This window comes from Puma concolor, chromosome B4 (genome assembly GCF_028749965.1).
Source record: "Puma concolor isolate L17-30 chromosome B4, mPumCon1.1.hap2, whole genome shotgun sequence".
NCBI classification, from domain to species: domain Eukaryota; kingdom Metazoa; phylum Chordata; class Mammalia; order Carnivora; family Felidae; genus Puma; species Puma concolor.
In genome coordinates, this window is record NC_141673.1 from 40,923,547 (window position 1) to 40,936,046 (window position 12,500).

At 36.3% G+C, this 12,500-nt stretch overlaps 1 protein-coding gene across 9 annotated transcripts in view; it reads right to left on the minus strand.

The window, feature by feature from the left end:
• Positions 1–12,500, minus strand: part of NAV3 (neuron navigator 3) — a 598,387-nt gene that overhangs the window by 33,321 nt on the left and 552,566 nt on the right. For 6 of the 9 annotated variants that reach the window (XM_086712755.1, XM_025927006.2, XM_086712754.1 and 3 more), the window contains 5 exons: positions 7,367–7,488; positions 6,331–6,351; positions 5,475–5,647; positions 3,696–3,849; positions 2,078–2,252 (listed from right to left, as the gene is read on the minus strand). In XM_086712755.1, the coding sequence (XP_086568881.1) occupies positions 2,078–2,252; positions 3,696–3,849; positions 5,475–5,647; positions 6,331–6,351; positions 7,367–7,488 (645 nt within the window). Of the gene's footprint in view, positions 1–2,077; positions 2,253–3,695; positions 3,850–5,114; positions 5,181–5,474; positions 5,648–6,330; positions 6,352–7,366; positions 7,489–12,500 lie in introns of all 9 variants that reach the window. The other 3 variants (XM_086712752.1, XM_086712758.1, XM_025927005.2) reach the window with 2 other exon arrangements.

Consider the following 12,500-nt stretch of genomic DNA (forward strand, 5'->3'; position numbering starts at 1 on the left):
AAATGAAGTCTTTTCAAATTTATGTCTTTACTAGATGTATGGAATGTGTAGTTATATTTCAGGAAATGAAAGTTTGTCAATTATCCACTCTCCTGCCTACTTCTCTCCTTTTTAAAAAAAAATTAATCATGAAGCCTAGAAATTTTTTTTTTTTGTTAAAAAGCCACAGCATAAAGGCATTTTTGATTTCCAATTCTGAATCCACTAAACAAGAGTGAGGACAATGAAAACAGTATCCTAGTCATGTGATTTAATGTTTTTTTTTTAATTCAGATACAATTATCACTAATGAAAAATGATTAAAGAAATAAAATAATATAGAACTAAAGATAAAATGTATACTTAAAAAGTACATCTTTGAAACCCCCTCAAAACATTTGCCCCAAATTCTGATTCACGGACATCAGTATTTTCAGGCTGATGAATACAGAGATTATAAATTTGATTTATTATATTTTATATTTATCTTTATGAGTTTTAGTTTTTCCTAGACATGAATTTTTAGTTTCATTTTTACATGGCTTCTGTTTCTAAACTATCTTTAGTACTAACTGTGCCTCCTTTAAACTTTACTGTATTTCCATGAGATAAAACAGTATCACATAACAAGCAGTGAAATCCTGCCATTAAGGTACCAGCCCTTGCTCGTCTTTCCTTAAGGAGTCCAGCGAGGACACAGACACTGACTGCCTTTGGCTGTGGACCCTACTTTCACTTCTCTGTTAGGCTCATCACGGACAACATATAGGATTTTGCTCAGGGCCACCAGAATCTATACATTTAAAGTTTTGTTTTTTTTTTTTTCTTTGTTGACATCTTTTGAAGAGTGTGGATGATGACACCTTACAGACAATTTACACATTCAAGTTACGACCATAGTCCCATAGTTTGATTCTGCTGAATGATTTTTAAGTTCGTTTAATTATGACCTCTCTCTGTTTCTTCTTGGCTACTAACATTGGTTTTACTTGATGCTTAGTCTCAGAATTCATTTCCCTCCCCCAATACCTGCCAAATGTTATATACAGTGTTTTCCTGAATTTCAGGGAGTTCCTACTTGTCTTTTAGTTGCCACTTGCCTCTTCTAAGAAGAAAGCAAGTTATATATTTAAGCCCTTCATTTTACATTATGAACAGCAGATGTAACAGAATTGTTAACATTCTGACTTTTTAGAAGAGGTATGACTTATTACAAATTTTCATCAATATCAGCATGCTGTATCTCTGTTTCTCTTCTTCATCTCTATTTTAGTGTAATTTAAGGCAAGCCGGGAAGAACTATATAGTTGTATAATGGAATCCAAAGTTACCCAGGAACATGCATATCATTGGTTTCCAAGCGTCATCTGGTGGCTATGCTTTGCAATTACCACAGATCTTCATGTAACTCTTTCCTAAACTAAATCTTATGTACATAAAATGATTCACTGCTATATACTTTATAACTGATAGTTCATCAGATACGAAGACAACATTATGTCATATGATTCTATTTGCGATGAAGTAAAACTGTACCCTGGTTCCATCATTAGTACCGCTGCACACAATAACAGAATCCAGTGAATTCTTTACATTTGTTGAAAATTTAATAGAACTGTGATGTACTAGCATTATGTTCTCTCCAGGTAACGTCATGCACAATCATCTGGTCAAATTTAGGAATAGGTCCTGATGCACTCGTAAATGGGCTTTGTACACTTAAAATACTGTACGACTGTGTGGGATTATTAGCATTATATTCATAAATACTAACGATCACCACTGAGAATATCATTTCTTTATTGTGTTTGTAATCACCAAGGAAGTATTTCTCAAGCACAATTTTTTAAAATGATATGGAAACCATTATGTCTTACGTCTGTCACTCTTTCACAGAGCATATTCTTTTAAAAATATAACAGAGTAGAATACATTTTTAGGAGAAGAATAGGACTATTTCTGAGAATTCAGAGTGCTAACATGTTTAGGAGAGTGAGTTTAAGAACAGCGGTGGGCACGATTCTCCAATGCCAGCCCCCTCTCCCCTCATGAAATCATAGGCATGATTTCATTCAGGCAGGTGTGTGCACAAAATTACCTGAGGTAACAGATTCTGTGATATTCAGGTTGTTCAGAGAAAGTCCTAGTGACTGGCGTGAAGATGAGGAGGACGAACTACTTGAGGACTCTGACGGAGGACGAGCAGGCTTAGCTGCGTGACCAGTTTCTGCCTTCAGGCGGTCATTTTCGGCCTTCAGTATTTCAATTTCATTCTGTTGTGAAGACGGAAAATACAGGAAAACAAAATCCGGCCAGTTTGTGTGAGAAAATGGCACCAACTCTTTCATCAGAGGTAATTATTTTGTTTATTAAATAAAGCATGTGGTGATATGTTAAGTAAACAAATATAGATTATTAAAACAGGATTTTCTTCCAAAGAAGGTAAATTATTAACCTAGTCTCTGTTTCTTACATACATACATAGATTCATGTATTCACGAATATAGACACACTAACCCTTAGAATTTATATAAGTATTTTTTGAATGTATCATATATTTGAGGGGTCTTCTAGGACTTGGTCCCATTTGAATTAAGAGTCATATATTTGAAGAGTTTGCAAAATTTCTCATTTTAAATGCATTGTTAAATCTCACAGGTAAATAACGTCATTTGTAATAGTCTGAACTCACGTAGAGTCGACAACCCGAGCAAAACAGAAACAGTATCAATAAGGTGACTTAACATTACTGCAGAATTCCATCCAACATCTGAAAAGTTGTTGTTCCTTCAAAATGGAGCACTAAGCTCATAAAAACAACAAAAACCTTTTGATGAATACATATGGTAGCAGATAAATCTGCTCAGCAGTGAGTTTTTCTTATTTCAGTCAACTGTGGTACGGAGTGATGACTGGTTTACAATAATAAAATGAAAACTTAGTCTGAGCCCAGCCTGGTTCTGAAATTAGCCTTCAGATGCTTCCCCAAAATACAAAAGCTTTACTTTTACAGATGGCCTTCCACACCACTGTTACTTTGCAGATTTAGAAGGCTTGTGTTAAATTTCTGTAGTTTCCTCATTACGTTTTTTTCCCAATAGAAAACAGGTAAAAGTAATTGAAAGTCAGATGTCAAAAGAACGGAAAAAAAACAACACAAAGGCAAATCGTGGAAAAGTGTAGACACAAGGGTTGTAGTAGTTCCTTTAAAAACCCGGCCCTCGGGGCGCCTGGGTGGCGCAGTCGGTTAAGCGTCCGACTTCAGCCAGGTCACGATCTCGCGGTCTGTGAGTTCGAGCCCCGCATCAGGCTCTGGGCTGATGGCTCGGAGCCTGGAGCCTGTTTCCGATTCTGTGTCTCCCTCTCTCTCTGCCCCTCCCCCGTTCATGCTCTGTCTCTCTCTGTCCCAAAAATAAATAAACGTTGAAAAAAAAAAATTTAAAAAAAAAACCCGGCCCTCAAGTGAATCCAGTCACTAGTACACGTGTCTTGAATGGCCCTTGAGTGCAACTGGCCAGTCTGTGCTCCTCATTCCAGTCTTGGATTTGACAAAATGCTCCATTCAGTATTAAGAAATGAGGTGCAAAGACTGAATAAACAGACTGTGTTTCCACAGTGGGTTTAAAAGTGAGATTTGTTTTTATAATAACCAAGAGTGGAAAATAAACAATATTTTCAATCTCTCCTCTGTTCCTTGAAGGTGTTTCAGCACTGACCTGCATCCGGTTCATGGCTTCCCGGATCTGGTCAAGGTGATGAGCAGAGCTGAGGGCCTCCAGTCGGATATCTGTTAATTTTAATTCCTTTTCTCTGAGTTCGCTCTTCAGCTGCAGAATTATCTCTGCCTCAGCCTCGGTGCATTCACAGATCCTAAAGAAGGAAACAAACACAAAATCAGCGGTAGGGGAAAGCCGGAGGATTCGGAAAAGCAGTGCTTCTTTTAAGGCTGAGCTGCAATATTATCCAGCAGCTACAGAAGTTATTTGCTACCAGCAATACCTAAAGAGAAGGAGAAAGAGTTTTACAAACGGCAACACATTCACAGGTTCAAAACTGAAAACAGTAGCTGTCTTTTTCCTTTAATCCTTTCTTCCTATTTTCTGAACTTTAAAAACAATCCATTATTACTGAATACCAAGTAATCTTCAAAATTCCCTTGTTGCTCATATTCATGGGGCTGTGGAGTCATAGTATGACACCATTTCATTCTACCATTGTTCAAGGGACTTAAATCTCTATTTGCAGCTTATGAAACATTCTTTTTTTAAAGCAGTTATGATATTCTTAAAACATTGATTTATTTTTCTTTTTTTTTTTGTAAACCGCCAAAGAATAACATTATTTGCCACAACAATGTCTTCAAGTTACCATGAAAATCCAATATAGATATTGTAGAAAATAAATCAGAGAGATTAGTTTTGGATATTTAACTCATGGAGGAGGGTTATACAACCCTCCTGGTAGGCTCAGCTGATTTAGGAGATCGGACTAATGAAGCTAAATCACAGGTTTCAACCCATGCAAGCAGGCTAGTCGAGGGCTACCTAAAAGTCATATACATTATTTCTTTATTATTTTGTTATTGTTGTCTTGTGGGCAGTTTTGCAGGAAATATGGTGAAAGAACTTGTTTTATATTAACTGATATCTCTTCCATTTAAAATGCGAGGACTACATTTTTGCTTTGTTTGTTTCTTACCAAAATGATAGTGTTATGTTCCTCCTTCCTATACACGTGATGGAATTATCTAGGATCTACAAATGTCTTAAATGGTCCTACTAGTGGCTCTGTGCTACGTGAGAGTTCTCTGCTAGTCACAGTCAAGAAAATTTGATTCAAATAGTATCTAAAACAAGGAATCACCACATCGAGTACATGTTCTACATCCAAAGGTTTCATTCATTCTTGTAACAACAAATAGCAATGATAAAAATGCTATGCTAGATTATCTCGTGGAATTAAAGACAAATGGATTACAGCTTGGTTTTAGGAAAACAGCTTTGACTTCAAAAAGAGAAAGACAGAGGTTTTTATCATTGAAATGCATGTGAGTGGTTTTAGAAAGAGCAAAAGCAGACGCTGCTTAGGTTAGAATCTGGGTCTTTGCAAATTTCATGCATCACACGCCATTTTACCGGGATCTATGCTTGTAGATCACAGGGCCATTTTGCCGTTTCTTTGGTGGCCAGACAAGGGGTGACCTGCATTGAATGCACAGTGAGACAGATACACGGACAAACGCAAGTGAAAAGAAGTGAGAATAAATGACTCATAAAAGTGGAGAATGAACTTCAAAAACATGCCAGTTCTAATATGTGAAAAGCAAAGGAGAAACAAATGCTGTCCATAGTTCTAAGGAAGATCTGAAAACGATCGGCACAGATGGTGTTGCCGCTGTGAAAGTACAACCGGACTGCGTTTAGAACACAAACATGGGCTTGGCCCAAAGTTGCTTTTGAAAAATACTTCAGCATCCTGCTGACGGAGTGACTTACGCTGAGGCGGATTGTGAGGGCTTCATGGACGCGGACCCACAGTCACCTGCATTATGGGGCAATTTAGGGGATGCTGGAAGGGATGAGTCTGTAAGCTCTTCAATGTCCGAATGTGAGGAAGGAGGCTTGGTGGACTTTTTCTTCCCAAAGGCTTGTTTGAATGAGCTTCGCAGCTGCAAAGAGGACAGAAATTACCTTTCTTGTCTATTTGCACTTGGCAAATTTTGCTTTGGGGCGTTAGTTTGCAGATGCTATCCTAGCCACTGCCTGGGGTCAGTATGTACAAGCAGAGGATTAAGAGTTGCAGCACGGTATCTCTAGAAAAAAATGATACCATGTTTTGTGGTTTGTCTTATTCTTATATTAATCCAGCGCAGCGCAAACACGGAAGGCTTTTCAAATAGTGCAAGGTCAAGGGCATGGCTGTCAGATCACTCATTTAAAACTAAGTACCTTGAAGGGATCTCCACTCCCAATGCTTCTCTCTTCAAGGCAATTTGTTTTAAATGGCCACTTTAGCGCTACAATCAAGTCATGTCCTGCTGACAGTATAAACTTAAAAAGCAAAATGAAATCAAATTCACCTAACACTTCATTAATTGTGATTTTCTATTCAAATTTTTCAATTCCCGTACTATTCAAAACCAGAATTGGTATCCCCTACAGCGCTATTCAGAAAGTGGTTTTACCTCCTCTTGAAAATTTGAGATTAAAATGAAAAGACACAAAGAAAAGACATACAAGGTAATCTGTTTTTAAAAGGTATAAAAAGCCTACTGCCAAAATGAATAGCATTCATGCCAAGGTAGGGTATTTTTTATAGATGCATGCCAAATTGTCCACGGTTTATATTCACCTCACTTCCTCTAGAGTTCACCTTGCAGAAACATGAAAGAGTGTGGAATTACAAATCAAGGGAAGGAAGGCTGATCAGTATTTTAAAATATTACCTGTATAAACATTTTTTTTAAACAAAAAAATATATATATTTCTTTCATTATTTATAGTAGGCACTCCAGTAAAATCCTCTGATGGTTTAACGTTTTGGATTTCATCAAGAGTTGTACTTCTTTCAAAAATCGACCTTTGTTTCATGGCATTCAAAGAAACCCTTTACTTCGTGGTTTTTAAACATTTTGCTGTGATAGCATCTTCTCCGTTTTTTTTAGCAAATGCTTTGTGCTATCATAAATTAAATCTCTAGCAAATGTAAGGCAGTGCTCTGTTGAAGCAGTTCTGTTTCTGCTATATTCTCTTGGTAAAAAAAAGATAGAAAGCAGACACTCATGTAGTTCATTTCTCGTGAGGCGAAGCTTTATTTACACTATAAGCCCCGTGGAAGTGAGAGGTGCGAAGACCGTCAAGGTTTCTTCTGTCCCTACTTTTACAATCTATTTCTTCTCCTCTTCCCCCAGCCCCACCATCAGTACCATCACCACCACCACCACCACCACCGCCACCACTCCCACCATCTCTCTTTCTTTCTCGCCTCCACGATAAATCCCTGCCCTGTCATTTACTAACAGACGTTATCTTCTTTTTCCTTACAACAACTCTATAAAGTCAGTGTTGATGAACCTATTGTTACAGATGGGAAAAATGTAGGCCCCCTCAAAGGGTGAAGGAGCCTGCCTATGGTCCCAGTAGTAAGTGGCAGAGTGGGGATTCAAACCCAAGCCTGGTCCTGACTTCAGCACCATGCCACCCTAATTTTGGTGACGAGTCCAGCATTCAAGAGGCCAGTTACCTGAATGACAGTCTTTGTAAACCGCTACAGATTTCTAAATCTCATAAGGAAAAAACAAAAACAAAAACAAAAACAAAAACAAAAACCTGACTCATTGTGCAATAATATGCTTCTGAATGAGATGAAATGACCATGGCTTACTTACCCAGTTTTTCTTTTTCTTTTTCTTGGAGTCAGCATCATTACCACTACCAATGCTGGAATGGCTTGTGGCACTGTTGATACTAGAAACACTTTCAGAGGAATGTTGTCTTCTGATACGGAGATCTAGCAACAGATAGACAATATCACATTAGCTCATACACTTTCACTGGGAACAAATGAGACCATTAGGCTTCCTGAGAGGAAGTCTGCTAATAAAAGTCAACATGGCTTTGTGCAAATCGTTTCAGGGCAGCTTTGGTTTTTAAGTGTAATAAAATACAACCTTCTTTGCTTTAATTAAATGCGTTATCTTCATTAAGATTCATTGAACATCTCATATAAGTCTGTAGCATTGGTGGTTTAATGAGTTCCAAGTTTTTACCCAAAAATGAAATGCTATGCTACTGATTTCCACTGAATACCTGGATCAAACAGATCTTCCAAGTGATTTATTCCAAATGATTACTCCCATGGAGTAAATGGAAACTCATAACTGCATGAGAATTAATTGTGTCTTTTTAATATTAGTGCTTTGGATACAGCTACCGAAGCCAAGTATATTAATTTTCCATTTCATAGAATCATACCATGATAGAGCCAAAACAAACCTTGGAAGTCATTTAAGCACTTCAATTCACAGATGAGGAAATTGAAGTGCAAAGAAGTAACCTGACCGAGGTCAAAGAGTCAGTGGGGGGAAGACGCTCAAGAGAGAATCTGGGTAGATGACATGTATACACTAAACGGAGCACATATTTAAGACAACGCATCATAATCCCTGCCCATGACGTGGAATAGTAATGGTGACAGTAACAATAACCACAGGTAATAACAAACCTAGCTTTTACTCTGTGTTGACTCTGACCTGGGATTATTTAATTTCATTCTTAAAGCAAGTGTTGAAATGAGTTTAATTACTAAAAATCATTTGACCAGAGTTACAGAGCTGAAACACAGTAGAGCCAAGCCGAGACCTGGACAGATTGTAATGTCTGTCGTGCTAACTGCCATGTGATACGGGCTTGCCGTGCTTCTACAAAGCATGTAGTGCTTCTCTAGTCACACAAGACGATTTGAAAAAAAAAAAAAAAAAACTTTTGGCATTTATTCACATTTTGAAGATATCCACTTACTCCATAAAATCAGCCTATAAGATTAATTTACAGTTGTTGAAATTGAAATTTTACTGAGAGTTAAATAAGTAATTTTACTTACTGCTTACAGTGAACTAATATTAAGTGTTAGCGGAGACACTTCCAATTCATAAAATTACTTTTAAGGCCCAGTCTACTTTAAGGTCAAATCTATTATTATATTTAATTGGCATCAACGCAGATTAGCCGAGCAAAAAATTTCAGTAGAACTTATGTCAGAAATCACTATATAGCTTTCAAAAAGTTTCCATAGAAACAATAGTTTAAAATCAAAGCTTTCCAGTTGACAGATGTATTTAACAGTACAATGCCCCATGACAATGGAACTATAACTGGTTCCTTTTAAAACATATAATCAGTGAACATGTGTGTGGGTATGTAATATATGTATACATATCTCCATCCTTAGTCATATACATATATATCAACATATACCTCAACTTTTTCCCTTAAGATATTCAATACGCTAACAAATTTTATAGGAGCCAAAAATAAAACTATTTTTCAGACTCTGTAGATTGTGGCCTCTTAAAAGTGCTTTAAAAAATAATGATGTGTTTACATGCCCCAAACATTACCAATGTCGCAACTTAAGGCATTTATAGTATCTTTTAATCAACTAATACTAGAAGTTGTATGAATAAAGAAAAGAAGAATATGTTGGTACTTATTTGTATCTTACATTTCTGCTGTGCTTGGCTATAAGCTTTTGTGATCAAGATACATTATTTTTTAGGTTTTTTTCCTAGTAATTGACTTTCACAACTAAAGCAATGGTACTGGATGTTAAGGTACTCAAGAGTTTTTATTATATCCAGTATTAATAAATTGTATTTGGCTTTGATTAACCTTCAAAATTTGAGAAGAGAGGTAAATTCTTATAATCATAGGTCAAAAGTAGTCCTTGTAGGTATTATTTATCTTCAGTTATGAATGCATTCACCAATAAAGAATAAAGAGAGAATCTGGGCATAAAACATACTTGTTGAATTATTATGAACCGAATTCATTATACTGAAAAGCAAATTTCAGTAATATCATGGAATGAAAGGAATTTATTTTATTCATCTCTAACAATTTCTTGCTAGTGTTTGTAAGTATTTGATTCAGTACATGTGACACTATAGAGCTTGGAAAAGAACGGTTGACCAAATGGATGTGAACCTTATGAACGAACGGAGAAGCTTATTTTAAAAGTCTGTATTTCAGTTACGTGTTTGTTCATCCATTCATTCCCACTTCCCACCCTTCTTACCACCGATGCCCCAGCTGAAGCTATTACTAACGCTTCTCTGCTTTACGTCAAGAAGAGCTGTCCAAGTTCAAACCATTCTGTAAACAGTAGCTAGAGAAATCTTTAAAAGGAAAATGTCATCATCACTCCCTTACTTCAGACTTTTTAGTAGATTACCATTTTAAGAAGAAAGAAAATATTTCAACTCTTAAAAATGGCCTAAAAGTCCCTCAGTAATCCGGTCAGTAATTGTCTCTCTAACCTGGTTCTTCTTATTTTACCTCTGCTCATTGTATCAGCTCCATAAAGGCAATAGTCTGCTTTCTATCTCAAGACTCTTCTGGAATACTCCTCTTTCAATATTTGCCATATACATTGATAATTGTTCCTTGGATCTCCCCTTAAATGTTGCTATCTAGGAAAGGCCTTTCCTGACTATGCACCTCCAGTAGGTTCCCTGCTACCTTTGCTTTCTATGGCACTAATTCTTGTCCATTTTTTAACTTATAACTGTTTTGCCATGCATATTCAGCTATACCTATGATCACAACAATTGCTAATTTTCTGCTCTCCCACAAGATTTAAGGGTTATTTTTTTTAATGTTTATTTTTGAGAGAGAGAGTGCGTGAGAGAGTGGGGTAGGGGCAGAGAGAGAGGGAAACAGGATCCAAAGCAGACTCTGCTCTGATAGCAGAGAGCCGGATGTGGGGCTCAAACTCATAAACCGTGAGATCATGACCTGAGCCGAAGTCAGACGCCCATCTGATGGAGCCATCCAGGCACCCCAAGTGTAAATGTTTAATGGAGACAAAGATTATATCTGTTTTGTTTACCGTTGTAGATCCAGGACCTTGTGCACACTATGGCTTATGGTAGGCAATCAATAAGTGCTTATGGGCAATATTATTCTTATTCATTCAGCACAACTGTTTGCCTAACATTCCTAAAAATGTATTCACTGTTGATAGCAATTTACTACATGTTTTGTTAAATTGGTACATCTCAAGGAAAAACTATTCTATGTTTATATACAGAGGTAGTGACTTAAAAAAAAGTGTATTTTGAAAAATAAAAGTAAAATTTTCTATTATTTTACCTTTCATATATGGTTATATATATGTATCTCTGTATCATTAAATTTACCCAGAGATATATTTATAACCTTTTGTGGCAGTGGACTGTGAGTCCTTGAGAGTAGGGGGCTTTGTTTTTTTATCTTTGTATTTCAAGATCTAACAGAGCGACTAGTATATATCAGCTATTCAGATAACATTTGTGCATGAATAAATAAATTTATTCTATTATAGACTGCTATTATTTATCAGGCTCTGTTAATAAATGGGATGAACACATAGAAAATAGAAAGTTACATTAATTACGTGATTTTGTCTCAGTTTGACCTGTCTATAAAACTGTTGCCTCACTCCAAATATATATTGTAAGACTACATGTTACAAATTTACCTGACATAAATGTGTAAAGCTCTCGAAAACCAAATCTCAATATGATTTCGGACTATAAGTTTATAGCTTATAGCTTATACAATCACCATAATGACCCATGGAAAGATACATAAACAGTCCAACAGACTTTATTTTCTGTATGTGATGCCAATGGTCAGATAGTAAGAATCAGTTTGTGTTCACTGAATATATATTATTGAAACATAAATATCCTATATACACTTATAATTGTTTTTGTCAGTTTTAAATCTTATAAAAATATTTTTTAATCTTTCTTGACCAATTTGAATATTAACTGTTATCATTTTACTTATTTTATGTACCCCTCCCACATTAGTGAGCAGAGGAATTCCTTTTTTCAATTCCAGTAGATACATTAGGGTACTTGTTGCCTAAGATAAAAGGAATCCTTCCAGAAAGTTTTACTTCAGTGACTTGTACTGTGTTAAAGAAAGGATTAAGTCTTTTTCAATCCCTTCTCTGGACCTATTTACAACATGAAGATTCAGAACATAAGCTGCTTTATTATAGCTCTAAGATAAGCTTTAAATATGCAGTAATTTTCCATGTAGCATATAAATCAACTCCCCCGCATGGAAAGTTGCTAAATTCCTAACAGAAGTAGCCCCTAGAGGACTAGTTTGTCCTTCAGTTTAAGTATCTCTCACTTTATAATTTTTTTCTAAAATTTGAATTCTAGTATTTAAAAAATTGCATTTTTTAATTTTATTATTAAAAAAAATTTTTTAGTATTTATTTATTTTTGAGAAAGAAAGAGAAACAGAGTATGAGCAAAGGAGGGGCAGAGAGAGAGAGGGAGACACAGAATCCAAAGCAGGCTCCAGGCTCTCAGCTGTCAGCACAGAGCCTGACGCAGGGCTCGAGCCCATGAACTGTGAGATCATGACCTGAGCCAAAGTTGGATGCTTAATGGACTAAGCCACCCAGGCACACCAAAAATTGTATTTTCTTAAATTAAAATTCAAATAAACCCCTTTTATGTGTACAGCACCCCCACAGTCACTTGGATTGAGAAAACATACCACCCTACCATTGATTAGAAAAGGCAGACCTTACATAAATTAGGGCACCAAAGTACAATGCAAATTTTGATAGAGGAACTACAGTTATCTCCAGAAACATACCACAAGGGGACCTCATTAATTTTAAGGGTCAAGGAGGCATATTTAGGCTAACTCTCTTAGGTCTCAAAACGTTTTTATGCTGAGCACACAAGGCAGAAAATTTTAAGTAGAAATAAACAGAACATACAAAAAACTTTT